Source organism: Bombyx mandarina, chromosome 18, assembly GCF_030267445.1.
Source record: "Bombyx mandarina strain Sakado chromosome 18, ASM3026744v2".
Lineage (NCBI taxonomy): Eukaryota > Metazoa > Arthropoda > Insecta > Lepidoptera > Bombycidae > Bombyx > Bombyx mandarina.
Genome location: NC_143224.1, coordinates 537900 through 555646, shown reverse-complemented (window position 1 = coordinate 555646; position 17747 = coordinate 537900). Strand labels below are relative to the sequence as shown.

The window sequence follows — 17747 nt, the reverse complement described above, 5'->3', positions numbered from 1 at the left end:
CTCAGTTTTTACAGTACAACGACTGCCCCACCTTTCAAACCGAAACGCATTGTTGGTTCACGCCAGAAATAGCCCTTTTGGTGGTATGTGTATTTTTGCGGATGATACATTTTGCGAAGCATGACTCTTGCTAGGAACAATATTAGCAATCACTCTCAGGTTGAGCTCGTGAGCTCACCTACCAGTCCTTAAGTTGCTGGAATTAGCCTTTAGGCTACCAGCAATTAGGCAGAAAAAAAAACTTAGCTGCACTACGTACTTTTTCTTTTCTTTGTATACTTGTAAAATGCAAATAGCGACATCTAGTATTCAGTCTGACCTTTCTTTTACGGTTCTAAATCTTAGCACCACAACTTTTAATGAGATTATGCAGAAATATATTTTGTATTAATAAATCGTAATAATTTTTATTTTAAACTATTAGTTGTTAGCAGATTGTTGTTGCTGATCCCATATTGTAGGAAAAATAAAATAATGACATTTTGATAATCTGTGGTCGGCCATTTTGGATTTTGATAACTAGTCGAGTCTCTGAAACAAGTCCATGTTTTCCAATCTACCTGCATTTAAAATAAAAAATATCACCCAAAAACTACACACCGACAACCGTGAAAAGTTCGTTTTACCTACTCCATGTGGAAGTTTGTCGCGGTATCGAGGAATTCGTGCTCAAGGATCAGCTGTCACTCACCATTGACGTGTAGATTACAAACAAATCTTGAGATTGGGCTGCTATGGTGTTGTCGCAATGAACGGCACGTTTTATGAGCAGCTGGGGGGTGTAACAGGGGTATTCGAGCAGTGGGGTGCATGCGAAAAGACTGTGACAGCCTGTGTGCTCGCCAGACGGGTCCCTTGGCCAGGACTAAGATTAGTGCAACGGGCCGTAGAGGCTGCACTTAGGAATCATGTGGAAGACGAACGACTCCAGAGAGACGCGAATGACGAGGCTTTACTGACGAGCCTCCTCACTACAAGAGGGGACGATGAAGATGACGACGGTAAAGTCTCATTTTAATCATATTTTTCTATAAAATTAAATGGGTGGTATGTATTTGAACAGCTACCCTTTTTTATTTACATTACTCATCACTTACAAATGAAGTGAAAAAGTACTTATGTTCAACATATACATGAACAAGGATAAATTATGTTTTTTTTTAATAATGAAAGTGAGTCACTACAACAATAAAAAAAAACTTCATTTTTGAAAATAGACTTGATAAGTTTTTACATGGTGCAAACATATGATTCCAATATAATTAAATTCTGATTTCTTTTGCATGCCATCTCACATTAGCTCGTATAAAATATAAATAAAATTAAAAACACCAAAAACCTCTTTAAAACTGATTTTCATGCTCATCACCACATAAATGATACACAGCCAATACAACTGAATGCGTTTTACACAAACAACTGGATGTCACCAATGCTTATATGTGATTTATTATGTACGCCAATTTTTGTTTGGTTGCTGGAGAGATTTTTTTATTTATTAATCTGATTAAACATTAGTGAATCTTTGCTGTGCATTGTCATTATTGCTGAATATAAAATATGTATTTTTTTGAAGAAATGCAATATAAATTATGAAACATCAATTTTTAATAGAAGACAAGCACTATATTTTGTACATGGTATTATGCCAGAAAACTTGGAGTATAAACAACACTCTGGAAAGTGTTTTACTCAGCCTATTCAATTTCGATTGGCCTTGTGTTTTTAAGTATATCATTTTATTTCTCAATCAGAAATAAAATTAGATGTCTTGAGTTGATCAACTCTACCGATTTATTTCTTCTCAGATAAACTATGTAGCTCTATATAGTTTTTTTTTTCTATATTGGCACAAGCAATGTAAAAGCAGTTAAGTGCTTGGTCTTATTGCTTTGGATTCTTGGAAGAGGAGGTTTGGAGAGGCTTAAAATACAAACTTATATAAACTGCAAACTTCATACATTTCATAAACCTATGTACACACAGTTAAAAAAAGAGTTTATTTTTTAGTTGTTACAAGAGAATTATTAATTTTCTTTTCCATGAAAATAAGATGAATAGTACCTTTTAATGTTAATATCAATCTTTATTATATTTGATTATATCACATTTTATATTTGAAACAGTATTAAGAGTTACAATTTTCTGTTCTACAGGTGGTGACAGACTATATCAACTCTTAACATTATTACCTCTACTGAACACAGACAACGAACGTGTTAAAGACATTTACATGAATGCTATGCCAGTGTTAGTTCAAAGGTGTGTAGATTCCCCACGAAGAACATCGCTGGCTCCAGAATTATGCAGACAGCTGTTGTCTTACATGCTGGTGCATCCTGCATTAACACATCACGATCAGAGGTATGTAATGTATATGTGTTTTACGTGTACTAAAGCCGTACGTAAATGCTAGTAAAACTAATCAAAGTTGAAAATATGGTATTCTGTGGTGGGATATGTTTTTTTTTTCTTTTTTTTTATTGCTTAGATGGGTGAACAAGTTCACAGCCCACCTGGTGTTAAGTGGTTACTGGAGCCATAGACATAGACATCTACAACGTAAAGGCGCCACCCACTTGGAGATATAAGTTCTAAGATCTCAGTATAGTTACAACGGCTGCCCCACCCTTCAAACCGAAAAGCATTACTACTTCACAGCAGAAATAGGCAGGGTGGTGGTACCTACCTGTGCGGACTCACAAGAGGTCGTACTATAAGAATGGTTTTGAAATCCCTCCAAATTAATCAATACAATTTTTTTTAATAGAACCACTGGAGCTTTTTTTTTAACATATTTCAGAATAGACTAAAATAACTTATATGAACTCTGAAAGTAAAACAAGACAATATGTAAAACATAACTTTGATATGTTTACAGGACATTAACACAGTGGCTGCGTTACTTAGAGAATCACATATCCGGTAACAGAAATACAGAAAGCGTTTGGCAACAACGGATAGACCCCTGTCTCCTTCCTGACACCAATATATGGAGTACAAACAACTCATTCAGAAGAACGATAGGCAAAAATGTTGAATTTCGATGTATTTTAGATCCTTTGGATCAATTCAACAATGATTTACTTCAAGAATCATTCTCTAAGAATGGTCGTGATGTTGATTTGAATTTAGACGGAGACAAATTGTTATTTGAGGCAGCAATAGCCCAACCCAAGTCTCAAAGATCAAATAGTTTAACTCCACCTTCAACTAATTTTCTTCAAATGTCCTCATCAGCTGAGAATTTGAGTGATGAGCCTTTTGTTCAGAAACCGAGGAGTTTCTCCCTCTCCAGCGAGCACAGCTTGAGCCAAATCAGGCCCATTAGTATAATGTACGGAACAACGGGCAGCGAAACCCGCTTAGATGATCTAAGATCGAATAACTTCACCGAACACCCCGGAATGTCGACTGTCGCTCAGTGGTTGAAAAGCCTAAGGTTGCATAAGTATGTGTGGCTATTCACAAATATAAGCTATGATCAGATGATGGCAATGGATGAAAAGTACTTGGAGAAATTGGGTGAGTTCAAATTGTATCTGTTTCTCTATTCTATCCTTTATTGTACACAAAAAAACTTTTATACAAGTTCAGTGATTTGAAATCAGTGTAAACTAGGTTATAGAAGGAAAGTGCACAATAAAATAAATAAATACTGAATAAATGTAAATTATCAAAATAAAAATGTTTCTTGTAGTAAAAAGAAAGGACAATTTTTATACTAATCCATGGATTTAATTCATCATCGGAGTGTCAGTCATCTTGTTGCAGAGAGAGGGGTTTATAGATTGACTAGCGACCCCCATGTAGGTTACAGGGGCCCCTCTTCCCACCCGACCAGTTCTGATAAGAACAAACTAGTGTGGCTTTAGATTTTCGTTCAAGTATAGAGTTTACCGAAGTTCTTGATGAGCCAAGGTCTGTATAAGTAGGTTATAGAGAGATTTCACTGGTATATCTCTCTCTCCCACTTTGACAGCATCTAAATTAACCACGTATCAGGTACGCAAGGACGTCTTGTGAGTCCGCACGTGTAGGTACCACCACCCTGCCTATTTCTACCGTGAAGCTGTAACGCGTTTCGGTTTGAAGGATGGGGCAGCCATTGTATTATAAAAACAGACAGACCTCATGTCTCAAGATGGATGATGGCATTAGCATTTAACACCAGCTGGGCAGCTCGTCCACCCATCATAGCAATAAAAATAAATAAGATAATAAATGGATAGTAAAATTTAGGAGAGAGAAACTCAAAGTTGGGAACCCTGACGCTTTTGTTTTGTAATTATAATGACATATTATGACATTTTCACCACAGAGTATAAAAATCAGCTATGTCGCTAAAGGCATAGGAATATTTTCATACAATTCGTAAATATGACGTCACCACAACATTTTTAGTTTTTAATTATTTACTTCGAAATTAAATAATATAAAATGATAAGAATTACATATTTTAAGCTCAGAATTGAAAAATAAAGAAACGGTTGTTAATTTTTTGAAATGCTGTCAATTAGAAGGGATCTTTGTGGGCTCATGTGACTTCATTGTTGTGTTGTAGGAGTCACGAAAGGCGCTCGACATAAACTGCTCCTGTCGATAAAGAAGTTGAACGAGCGACCCTCCGTGATGGAAGCGATAGAGACAGAGCTGCAGGGTATTCCGGGGACTGCGGTCGTGGGACGAGCTCTGGAGAGGCTGCGGGGAGTGTTGCTCAGTCCAATGCCACCTTCAACTGAACTTCCCGGCTCCATTGTCAGGGCTTTGCAACTTGGTAACTTGTTTTGCAATAAAGTCTTGAAGTTTTCTACTTCTATTTACTCAATGTAATGTTAATTATACAGATGCAGTGTAGTGTGTAATTGGGGGTACTTGTTCTCCTTTTAATAAAAGGATTGCTAAGTGCGGGTTGCATAAAGACAGATACACAATGAACTGATTTCTTACCGAACACGTGTGCTTAAGTTCATTATTAAATAATAAAACATAATACAATGTAAAATTTTGACAAAAAATAGTTGCATTTATATAATAAATTGACAGCAACAACCCTTGGACTAAAAACGTTATACAACTTGTCAAATTAATTAAATAAATATTAATTCCAGCATCGAAATGCCTGAACAACTCGTCGAACATCAACCACCGTCTGTCAGTGCCCAGCAGCGATGATGACCACGAGCCGCCCGTGGACCCCATGTCCTTACATTGCTGGCTCGTTGAAAAGGTACTCGAGGGTTAGTCGGAGTCGGTTCCCCCGTGCACTCCCCAGTCGGGCTGTGGGAACGGATACGAGGGACATCAAAAAATATGTGCTAAATAGTCGAATATCAATTTTTCTACCTAATCGTTGGTAGCTAAGGGGCTATTCCAATTTCACGCAGACCGGTAGGTGAGCTGACGGGCTCAACCTGACAGAATTGCTAACACTAGCCCAAGCAAGATTAGTGCGTCACAGAATCTACCACCGGATCGGAATCGTTAAGTGGTTAAGTGGTAAGTCGTTAAGTGGTTACCGTAAGGTTTCACTTTTAACATCCTGGAACACCAGCGGCATCGCCCGGGTGGCCTGGTAGGGCCGCCGTACCGCGGAGACTGACGTCGTCGGTCGGGCGTCCTCGGGGTGGCGCCGCGTGTCTGGTTGTAGTGTTGACCGCGGGAACCCCCCTACTCTGACCGGGTTTTGACCCCGGACGGAGATCGGACGCCGGACGTAAGAGTGCAGGGGAGTCGTTTAGTGGGTGGGCCCTAAATTCCTTGGGCCCGCGGTCTGCTCTCAACACCTGCAGATCGTTGAGTCTCACATACCCCGCGCTCCCCCTAGGCGCGGGGACCTCGTAGGAAGTTAGGCCATCGGCCCAAAAAAAAAAAAAGTCTCACTTTTAACAGTACAACGACTGCCCCACCTTCTAAACCGAGAAGCAACCGAAATACTTCACGGCAGAAATAGGCAGGGTGGTGGTACCTACCCATGCGGACTTGCAAGAAGATCTACCACCAGTAATTAAGCAAATTATGGTTTTGCGGGTTTAATTTTTATTACACGATGTTACTCTTTCACTTTGGAAGTCAATCGTGAACATTTGTTGAGTACGTATTTCATTAGAAAAATTGGTACCCGCCTGCGGGAGTCGAACACCGGTGCATCGCTAGATACTAGCTGTACCCGTCCGCTTCGCTGGGCGAGATTCAGGCATCTGTCAATTATCTTGCGTTGTATGATGGCTACCCGCCACAGATATGTAGTTACATTTGTTCACGGACGAGTTGATGTGACGGGACGAACTACACACACAGGCGCTGCACCACGAGTCCTTCAGCTCGGCGAGCCTGCAGGACGGCCTCAAGCGGCTGAGGCACCGCCTGCCGCCCAGACAGTTCTACCGGCACGTGGGCGACATGCCGCACCGACACCGACACGCCAAGCCCAGGTGCCGCCCCCCACCCCCCTCTCTTGAACTCATTCATTCTGTTTCTTGATTAATCATAATATTCTGATAAATTATTTCAAATTAATTGAAACAACATTAATTGCTAAGAGCATTATTGAGCTCGTAAAAGTGGAACTTCTTTGGGCGCGTTTGGAGTAAAATTTAACCCGCGATAGATTCGTTACGGCTAGAGAGAAAATATACAATTTAGGAAGAGTGAGAGTGAGAAAATAGACAAAGCGTCTCGCGAATCACTCGACCGTGGAGAAAGGGGAAAGCGAGTTAGGTCGTTTCTCCTATACACACTCTGTTTACGGGCGTCGACCACTAGATGGCTTGTTGTTAGTTTCTCATTGCTCCTGTAGATGGCAGTAACATATTAGCTATATAATATTTTATTTTTAATGGATTAAAAAAATATATAATATTTAATTTAAAATATATATAAATGATGAAGAGATATTTTCTCTTATACACAGCATTTCTTATTACAAGAGAAATTTGATATATGGATGAAAAATGAAGAAAATCACAATACAACACACCGCAAAAGAACTTCTTACTCACTTCTTACACGCGCACTTATTTTAAATATATTTTCTTAACACGGAACACTCGAATGATAATCGTGTTACAGATGGCGGATGCCTCCACACAACGGGTACCAAAAGCCTCAGAAACGCATATGGAGCTGCAAACCTCAAACGGGCCCCTGTCCCCCCCACCCGCGCCCCAAGTCCCACTCCTACCCCCCGTACGTGGGCGCCGCGCCCCCCGCGCTGCCCCGCCCGCCCCCCACCCCCAACGACGAATACTCCAGCCTCGACGCGCTGTGTCTACAGATGACTGAACAGGCCATTAATTAATGACTCTCATTTGAAATATAAAAAAGCAATCGAATTAATTTATTGTGTGCAGTGTCGATATCGCTGTATCGACTTCTATAACGAGCGGTTGTGTCCAGTGTTCGGTCGTCGATAACGTCTCAGATCATTTCAACTCTAATTCAGCAAATAGATCGTTATTTTTTAAATTATGTGGACACATTAACGGTATTCTAAATGAACCATACATCGAAACTATAATTAAAGATAAATTGAAATGTTGCCAACGCAACTTAGTGATTTTTATTTATTAGATGATAAATCTATTTTATAACATTTGACAGTTTATCGATATGTTAGTATCGTGACGATAATACGTATTTATATTGATAGAGCGGTCAAACATGGCGACGCGACGACAACTCCGATGTTTAAACTTTAATCGATTTTTTTGTATAAATATTTTGTGACTTTCGGAATTTTGGTGTTAAGTGTATTTCAGTGGTTTTTTTTATTATTTTAAACATGACTGGGTATGCGCCGGGCAGTGCCCTTAATAATAATTTTATTACGAAAGTAAATAACTAATATATAAATGTTGACTTTTCTCTGTTGTTGAAATAAGTTAGATAAAATAAATTTATTGTTTTTTTTAATGCATTTTATAGTCAAAACTTTTGAATACGTGATTACATACGGTTACATAGATTAATAGTTAAATTTATTCTGGTGCTAATTTCGCATTGTTGTTTTTAATTTGGAGAAGCAATGAAATCTTATGTCATTATGCCTTCAATAATATTTTATTAATCGTTAAAACTATTTTTATTTAATGAAAATGAAAATTTATGTTTTATAAATGGCCTATTGTAATACATCGACGATTACGTTTTATTTTTTGTTTTTATTTTTATTAAATCCAACAAAGTACCTTTCTATGCATGTCTGCATTAAGTCAACAAGGATTCAGCGTATTATAAATACAATAAAAACTTGTCGTCTAATAGACATTGCTATTCTGATTTAACAAAATTTACACTATTTCGGACCGATGTTGAACAAGTCTATAAAAACATTGAAAAACCGATCCAATAAAACTAAGTCTTCAATGATCACAATGACACTACCTACCTCCTACTTGTCGATTTAGGACCTCAGGAAGTCTCTTGTACTTATACTCTGACTGTCTCCTTCAGGGCGGAGCCTGTGTACTGCCACTGAATGAATGTAAACAATTTCTTTTTTGGCCCTATCCTTGTATTTAATATGCGCTGAATCCTATAATATAATATAAATATTTTATTTAATTAATATTCGTTATTTATTTATACATATATAAATTGAGTAATGTTTTTTTATGGTTTTCGGGAATATACTATTACGTGAACTAGTAACACCCAGTGGTTATATTTCTATGTAATTGTAGGTTATAAAATTCGTGTAAACATAAATGGACGCAATTAAACCTAAAGTAGATAATATTATCGAACCCAATTATAACCATAACTTGAGAGCAAGGCTGCTCAATCTAACGATGCGTTTGCTACTTGAAGTTTTGAGACGTATTTAAGCGTCATCAAATTTATCAATAGCGGTATTGTTAATGTTTAAAACTATCTACTTTCCGAGCAACGAATACTCAACAAAGTTCTAAAATCAACTGTTGCTATATCATTAAAGTGGCTTTTTATTTATTTTTTATTGCTTAGATAGATGGACGAGCTCACAGTCCACCAGTCACAGGTGTTAAGTGGTTACCGGAGCCCATACACATCAACGTAAAGGCGCCACCCACCTTAAGATATCAGTTCTAAGGTCTTAAGTATAGTTACAACGGCTGCCTCACCCTACAAACCGAAACGCATTACTGCTTCACGGCAGAAATAGGCAGGGTGGCGGTACCTACCCGCGCGGACTCACAAGACGTCCTACCACCATAATGGCTCTTAGTACTTTTGTCAGGTTTATACCTGGTTTCGGAAACGTGTGAGCTTAGGCTATTCGCTAGAGAAAGGGTCTCTGTTGTTTACTATAAACAAGGCAACATACTCATTACTCACTTTATCTCTAATGGCATTATGGCAATTACAGTTCTCCCTTTGAAATTAAAGGTCTTAATAGTCTCTCAATACGAGAAAACCTCTTGAATACAACTACAACTTCTCAATCGTGAGGTTTGAAAACGAACGTTTATTTGCGTCCATTTTTATTTGACGATTCAACAATATGCCCATCACAGTAAATAGACAAATTATTATATTTATTTTTGAATTTGACTGGATCAATACAGAATGATTTACGAATTGTGCAATTTGTAGGTAATTAAATTTTAATTAAATGTTAATATAAACATCTAAGAAGTAAATAAATTAAGTTTAAATAGGTACCTACATATTTTATTTAAAAAAAAGTTAAAAGTGAAAGCATTAACATTTTGTAAATGTAAAGATTACCTAAAAATATATTATTTGTTGTTAAAAATTAATAAAAAAATTTTTGTCGCTCACATTTATCTGCGATAGTAATTAAATGAAGCCTGTCGAATAATTATTATTATTATTATTAATTCTTTATTTCAGTTTTGTTTTTTAAAACCATAACATTTTGTTAGTAGTAATTACTTATATCTATGTTAGTGACTTAAAAAATCTAACACATAACTCTAATAATGAATGAAATAAAGAACTTTAAAATGATGTGTCGAAAAATCGAAAAAAAAAAATTATTTACAACTGCATTAACGGGGTTATGGGTCTAAATATTATATTAAATAAAGAAGTTATATCTTCACAAACATGTGTAAATTTTTATTTAGCTTTTGATAAATGTGTGTGACAAAATGAAAACTTTCAATTAAGAAGAGCTTAATTCAGCAATAATTGTTCAATGTACAGATACAAATGTTCTCTGGAGCTTGGTTTTGTAGAGGCCCTTCGAAATGTGGGTCCAGTGTTCATTCGCAATGATATAAAATATTATAGCATATTTTGTGTTTTCATTTAATAATCTTGATAGGCCTATAGGCCTTGATAGAAACGATTTCTGAATGAGAATCCCGATCGGAAGTATCAATGTACAAATGTGTATCAGTACAAATGTGAATGATTTTTTCATAGCCTACAAGTTGACAATTAATGCAACCGAAGTCATTATGTAGTCGAGACTTGGGACTGATATAAGTAGGGTCAAGGTTACTTTGAGCTATCAGTGAGAATATAAATAGACCATACAAGAACAAATGAGATAATAAAACTGAGAATGAAGAAAAATGTATAAGTTAAAATAAACTTTAAAACTTATCTGTGTACTACAACACATTTGTCCAGATTGTTTGTTGAACTTCTTCAATAGACACAATCTCAGTCAAAATAAAAATATAATGAAATAACTAATCAACTGGTGTTGGTCCTATAACTTTTTTTTATTATACTAGATGTTTTGCTGAGCACAAAATAACTTAATATCAAGTGGTCACTAGAGCCCTAAGATATCACAACAGAACTGGTGATACACAATAGGATCGAGTAAAATAAAATCTATAATATATGGCACTATATTTATTAACTATCAAAGTCCATGAAAACACAATTTCACAAAAATCACAGTAACTTTTCCTTATGGGTTCCAATCATATGCCGAGATAGGTCATTCTTCCTGTAGAAACCCCTAGAGCATCGGTCACAAGGAAATGGAATGTCTGTACTGTGTACTTTTGCAGTGTGGTAATCTAGCATCGGTTTAGACGGAAACGCCATTTCACAGCCGGCAACAAGGCATTTGTGTTTTGAGGTTTGCTTATGTTTGAAGTTAACATGATGTGTCAAAGCTTTAAGCTGAGAAAAACTACTCGAGCACAGTTCACATTTTAATGGCCGTTGCCCTGTGTGCTTCCAACTATGAACTTCTAGGTTTGGTACATGTTTTGAACATACATTACAATAACCTGATTTCTCAGAATGCTGTCTGTCTATGTGACTCTTCAAGCCACCTTTCATGCTGAATGATCTCCCACAGTAGTTGCAAACAAAACGCTTAGGCTCAGAATGATTTTTTATGTGTTTGTGTACATTGTTCTTATATTTAAAAGACATATTGCAAATAGGACACGAAAACTTCTTTTCTGATGTATGTACTAATGCGTGGTTCCTCAATCCGTCTTTGGTTCGGAAAAGTTTGTTACATATTGTACATGAATAAGTCTTTTCACTCTCATGTCTTAATCTATGGCGAAACAATGAAGTTGCCTGTGTAAAACTCTTTCCACATGCATTACAGGTGTAAGGTGTCTCCCCGGTGTGCGTCCTCATATGGATTTCAACATCTCTTTTAGAATAGAATGCTTTACCACAATTTTCACACACAAACTGTCTTTGCCTCATCGGATCATGTTTTCTGTTCATATGCCGTTTGAGATTGCCTGCATCTTTATATCTACTATTGCATACATTACATGAGAAGGATTTTTCACTACTGTGTACTCGCATGTGGATTGTCAGAGTGGACGGGTTTATGCAAACTCTACCACAAACTGGGCATTTGCAGCTACCATCTTGATGCCTTTTATATTTAGTACGTTTGGTATAACGTCTTTTCTTTCGTACCTCAGCTTTCTGTTCTGTAAATTCTGACTTAATATCAACATCGCACAGTCTAAGCGCGAATGTCTCTTCGTCCCAATGATTATCGTCATCGTCGGCTTCCAATTTGATTTCGGTCTTAGTCGCGTCAAATTTTGGTTTTTCTGCAATTTTCAATCGTAATCTCTTATCTGCTACTTCACATTTTAAAACGAAATAGTAACAAGCATCGAGCTCTTTCTTGCAAAGTTCACATATTTTAGACGGCAAACCATCATCCGATTTTATTTGAAGACCTGAACAGCAATACATTATTTTTGAACTTAAGCTAATTTCTCCTTGTTTACTTTCAAATATGTTAGTTTCGGCTCTATTCTCACAACATAATCTACAAATATTTTTATCCATGATACTATATTCCAAGGAGCTATATAGGCCAAATACCTCTGTATTATATTTAATAAGTTATGTGAAATCTGAGGAGCAAATATCCAGCCCAGCAGGTTCGTCTTGGACAATGTTTTTTATCCATTATGTGTAATAAGTATTAAATCTATGTTTATCACTACAGAGTAGGTTTGTTTACATATCGATCAAATAATCATTGTCAAAATTAAAGTAATAGGACTAATAGGTCCATTTTTTCAACCTGAAAGGCGAAGGTCAAACCATACAGCGTCATTTTTGGTATTTTATGTTTTATGAAAAATGATATGGAGCGAATTTCAATGAAGCTGATAATTTGACAAATTAATAAATGCGGATACAAATAAATGAAATAAAATAAGATGAGATGAGATGAAATTTAGTCTCAGTAACATGGTGATTATTTTCTGAGACTTTTTGAAAGATCCCGAGAAGCTGCATCAGCGGTTTTTCATTTTCTCAGATTTGTACACTATAACAGATAATAAACAGTTAGTAAACCTCAGTTATAACACATTTAGACCTAAAGAAACAAAGATTAAAAAAAAAATTACACAACTTCGCTCGTCGCGCTTCCGCCGAAAAATCCTCAAAATTATAGTGGCAGCTCCAATTGCCAAATCAAAGCAGTAATAAAAAAATACGCAAATTAGAAGAACTAAAAAATTATATATTTATATTATCTATGATTTCAAACGAACCGTGAAATGGAGACTTTTGGCGGGAACGCGAGGAGTGAAGTTGTGTGATTTGTTTTATTTTGTCTATTTACTGTTTCTTTTTTTTTTTATTGCTTAGATGTGTGGACGAGCTCCTAGCCCACCTGGTTACTGGAGCCCATAGACATGTACAACGTAAATGCGCCACACACCTTGAGATATAGTTCTAAGGTCTCAGTATAGTCACAACGGCTGCCCGACCCTTCAAACCGAAACGCATTACTGCTTCACAGCAGAAATAGGCGGGCGGTGGTACCTACCCGTGCGGACTCACAAGAGGTCATATCACCAGTTCTTCAGGTTAAAATGTGTAATAATGGTGGTTTATTAACTGTTTAATATCTGTGAAAGAGCACAAATGTGGGAAAATGAAACAAAGCCGCTGGACGTAACTTTTCGGGATCCTCCAAAAAGTCCACTGAAAAAATCTCAATAAATAACCACCATTTTACTGAGATTATATTTCATACCGAATCATCTCATCTCATTTCATTTCATTTCATCCCATTTCATTTCATTTCATCCCAGTTGATTAATGTCTCAAATTAATCATCTTCATTTCATTTCATTTCACTCCATATTATTATTATTCATAAAAATAAGAGTAGGTACAATTTAAAATAAGACATGACTTAAGCGTCTCAGTTACCAGGTCATAAAATCCCTTAAAAAACCGTGAAATGAAAACAACTTGTTTTCTGATCTAAAACAATGTGAAAGATTTCTTTCTAAAAAGTGATTTTATCACAATATTATGGAACTGAAACGATTTCAATGTGTTTTGTTTACTAGGTATACATTAATAAATTAATATATCATTGTAATGGAGTCCAAAATATGTCGTTTATGTCTCGTTCAACCAGGAAATATTAATTTGTTCGAAACACACGAAGATAATGTGCAATATTGTAAGAAAATTATGCATTGTGCGAACATCCACATCGCAGAGGACGACGGCCTGCCTGATTTCATGTGTGAAGAATGCCTTGTTAAACTTTCTGTTGCCTTCGATTTCATCACCAAATGCCAAGCCTCTGACAAGGCTTTACGTTCAGTATCTTTGAATTATAAACCAGAAAAGAACGACGTCAAATCCGAATACATTGAAATTAAAGAGGAACCTGAAATCAAGTCTGAAACTGAATTCTTAGACGGTGATGATCATCAGTATGAAGATTTACAAGGTAAACCCAGAAAATCATCTAGAACAAAGATTAGGGGGCCAAGAATCTGTGCAATATGCGGTTACAGGGCTGCCTGTCAGAGTGCCTACAAAGACCATATGAGATCTCATTCTAAAATCAAATTGTTTGAATGTGAAATTTGTCACAAACATTTGTCTGGTAAATATACTCTCAGAAAGCACAAGGAATCGCGCCACGGCATGGAAGTAGTTAGAAAGTTCAAAAAAGAGGCCAGAAATAAAACAATTAATGGTCCAGTACAATGTGTTGTCTGCGGGCAGATACTACCTTCTTCTTCGGCCTTAGAAATTCATAACACAATTCATACAGGAGAGAAACCATATCAATGTGATGTCTGCAATAGATCATTCCGATTAAAGGGTTGTTTGAAAAGGCACATTGAAACTAACCACTTAGAGAGAGAAAAAACATTTGTTTGTGAGACTTGCGGCAACAGTTTCTACAGGAAAGCAGATATCATAATTCACATTCGTTCTCACACGCAAGAGAAACCATATGAATGTAAATTATGCCACAGCAAATTCTCCCAACTTTCATCTCTGATACGCCACAAACGAACACATTCTGGAGAGAAAACACATTCCTGCTCAACATGCAACAAACAATTTTATGACAAATATGCTGTGAGGAGACACATGCTGTCACATTCCGATGAGAGGAAACACAAGTGTCACCTTTGTGACAAACTTTTCAAGACGAAATCAGCAAGGAATTTACATCTTTCATTACATACCAATGAGACTCGTTTCATATGCAGCTTCTGTGGAATGATGTTTTCACTTAAAGGCAATCTCAAGACCCATATGATTAGGAAACATTCAGAAAAAGCCGGAGAGTGTAAAGTATGTATGAAAGAATTTCCGAATCTAGCTGAACATTTGCGCAAACATACCGGAGAAAAACCCTACGTTTGTAGGACCTGCAATCAAGCATTTGCTACACAAAGAAGTCTTTCTTTCCACACCATGTACAAACATGAGAGAGCTGATAAATATCGTTGTACGGTTGGAGAATGTAGTAAAGCATTTCCCATGATGAAGTTGCTCGAGACTCATTTGTATAAATATCATACAGACACCATGCCGTTTATGTGCAGTCACTGTCCAAGAAGGTTTTATCGTAGGTCAGATTTGACGAGACACCTTAAAGGTAGTCATTTAGACAGTGACAAACTCAAAGTAAAACCAGAGCTAATATTAACTATAGTGAATATCTAATTTTTAATCATAGATATATTTTATGTATTACTAAGTTCATACCTGCTCAAACTGGCTAATATTCCAAAAATTGTCACAAGATTGTCTAAGTAATGATTCTCAATACATATTTACTATTTTAATTTTAACAATGGAATAACGTAATAGTCCTGTTACACATACATACCTAAATACAATAAATTATGTATTCTCATATCAAAAACAAAGAATATAAGTTCATGATACATGTTATAATTTATGTACTGATACTGATATAAGTTTCACAAATATAAGTATACATTAAATTGTGTGTCCCATTAAATGTTTGTATATTAGTTAAAAGTTAGACTTGCTTACACTTATAAAACATATATAACATCTTGCGACTATATCTATCAGTCTACCCTGACTATGCTATAATATAGCTATAATATAATAAGCTATAATAAATAGTATATTAAAGATCTTTGTCCAAAAAAAGACATTTCTGACACTTGCAGAATTCCAACAGTATTTGAGCAGGGATGTCAATCCTTGAAAGGCTGATATCAACAAAAATAATCTAGTCAAAGATGTTTCCTGCAATATTATGTTAAGTACTGAATAAGTAGATTTAAGCTTATAAAAACTATATCATTATTTTACATAAGTGTAACTAAACTATATGCATACATATATCTGTATATCCAAAATAGGATTTACAATGAGTTGCGGCAACCCTAACGGACGTTTGTTGTTTTGGCGGCGCTGAACTTCATTAAACATACATTACATTATTTATTAATGACGTGATCGTTTGGTTATTTATTGGCTGTTGATCGATTCTATTCCCATCCCCGGAACATTCTACCCGAGGACACCGCTCGTCTCTGGTAGTATTCCTCCACCACTGAACATCAAGTGAATCGTAAGTCTTCTACGTTGGAAAGAAATAAAGAAGAATTAATGCATTCTTGTACAACATAAAGAGAAGCCTATGAGATGTCCTTCTTCAAACGAGGCTTGTGGAGAGTATTAAGCGGTAGGCGGCGGCTTGGCTCTGCCCCTGGCATTGCTGAAGTCCATGGGCGACGGTAACCACTCACCATCAGGTGGGCTGTATGCTCGACTGCCTCCAAGGGCAATAAAAAAAAGCCACATGCGGGAGGTCCGCACCCTTTTTTTCATACCTGTGTGCTTAGTGCGAGTTTTTTAACGTTTCCCTACGTTTGCCGCTAGGGGCGCTGTTCCAACTGCATACGAAATTGAGTTAACTTTTACGCTATCGAGAACGTTAAAAACTCTCACTAAGCACACTGATAGCCTTGAGAGGCTATTTCAGCGTAACCTTAACTAGTAGGTGAGCTCACGGGGCTCAAACCTGACGACGTTGCTAACACGAACCCTAGCAAGAGCCGTGCATCGCAGAATCTACCACCGGATCGCAAACGCGACCCAGTGAGAAGAACCGGCGAGAAACTCAGTGGGCTGTGTCTGTGGGTTAATTAGCTCGTCGAGCTCGAGGGGTTCGATGAGGACGGTGACCGTCCGCGCCCGCTCGCTCTATGGCTAAGAGCAAGATCCCTTAAACCATCGCCCTCTAAACGCGGGCGCCCCCGGGAGATGCGTCTTTACTTACCAGGTACATCTTTACTTACGCGATATTACCCGGCTTACCATAAATTATACGTTACATTTTGCATAACAATAAATTATATAGGTAGGTACTTTATAATAATGAAAATAAATGTCATTACCTACATTACGTATTTAATGTAACACCTTTCTCAATCTATTATTCTCTTTATTCTTCATATTATGTTTCTGCTATCAACTCCTGTGGGTCTCTCAGCGTGATTCCTAAGTTCAATAAACATTTATTATGTAATTCATTTGATTCATATAAAAACTTGCAATACTTTTTTTTATATGCAACAAGGTCCAAAGTTCATTATGTTATATTGTCATTATTATGCTGTCGAATGGTAAATTGACGCGATGTGATTTATTAGTGACGGTTAGTTATGCTACGTTTACGCGCTCAGTGAGGCTCGGCAAACATTCACAAACACAAACTCACGAAAGAGCTTATCGTCGATCCTGTGCGGACTAGGGTAGGTTAATAAATAATAATTAATTAATTAGTTAATCCGTTAATGGATTCTCCAGCGTTGAAAAGAAAAAAAAAATCGTTGGTTAATAAAGACATAAATCAAACATATGATGACGCATGGGCCGCATAATTCGCGCATTTTTAATATCTACCATTTTCTCTGCCGAACTATTATTCCCTTCCTTCGTTTTTCCTTATGTTCGGAATAAAATTAAGTCAAGCCAAGCGAAATCGCGGACACGATTTCAACGTATACCATGTTTGCCTACTCACC

At 36.8% G+C, this 17747-nt stretch overlaps 3 protein-coding genes across 3 annotated transcripts; 2 read left to right on the top strand and 1 right to left on the bottom strand.

Moving 5' to 3' along the window:
- Positions 1 to 490: 490 nt before the first annotated feature.
- On the top strand, positions 491 to 8152 carry smg (sterile alpha motif domain containing protein 4 smaug). Its single transcript, XM_028183802.2, has 7 exons — positions 491 to 1001; positions 2157 to 2364; positions 2882 to 3525; positions 4565 to 4777; positions 5112 to 5230; positions 6301 to 6434; positions 7072 to 8152. Exons 1-7 carry the CDS (start codon positions 749 to 751, stop codon positions 7298 to 7300), a joined length of 1800 nt encoding a protein of 599 aa, XP_028039603.2. The 5' UTR covers positions 491 to 748; the 3' UTR covers positions 7301 to 8152.
- A 2648-nt stretch (positions 8153 to 10800) lies between these two features.
- LOC114250078 (uncharacterized) lies at positions 10801 to 12366 on the bottom strand. The gene has a single exon (XM_028183819.2). The coding sequence runs from the start codon at positions 12241 to 12243 to the stop codon at positions 10858 to 10860; it is 1386 nt and encodes a 461-aa protein (XP_028039620.2). The 5' UTR covers positions 12244 to 12366; the 3' UTR covers positions 10801 to 10857.
- Positions 12367 to 13643: 1277 nt separating this feature from the next.
- LOC114250074 (uncharacterized) lies at positions 13644 to 16173 on the top strand. Its single transcript, XM_028183816.2, has one exon. The coding sequence runs from the start codon at positions 13804 to 13806 to the stop codon at positions 15400 to 15402; it is 1599 nt and encodes a 532-aa protein (XP_028039617.2). The 5' UTR covers positions 13644 to 13803; the 3' UTR covers positions 15403 to 16173.
- The last annotated feature ends 1574 nt before the right edge of the window (positions 16174 to 17747 follow it).

Coding starts and splice junctions, on each gene's coding strand:
- smg (XM_028183802.2), top strand. CDS start 749: ATGAACGGCACGTTTTATGAGCAGCTGGGGGGTGTAACAGGGGTATTC. Junction 3,526..4,564: donor AAAGTACTTGGAGAAATTGG/GTGAGTTCAAAT, acceptor GTTGTGTTGTAG/GAGTCACGAAAGGCGCTCGA. Junction 4,778..5,111: donor TGTCAGGGCTTTGCAACTTG/GTAACTTGTTTT, acceptor TATTAATTCCAG/CATCGAAATGCCTGAACAAC.
- LOC114250078 (XM_028183819.2), bottom strand. CDS start 12,243: ATGGATAAAAATATTTGTAGATTATGTTGTGAGAATAGAGCCGAAACT.
- LOC114250074 (XM_028183816.2), top strand. CDS start 13,804: ATGGAGTCCAAAATATGTCGTTTATGTCTCGTTCAACCAGGAAATATT.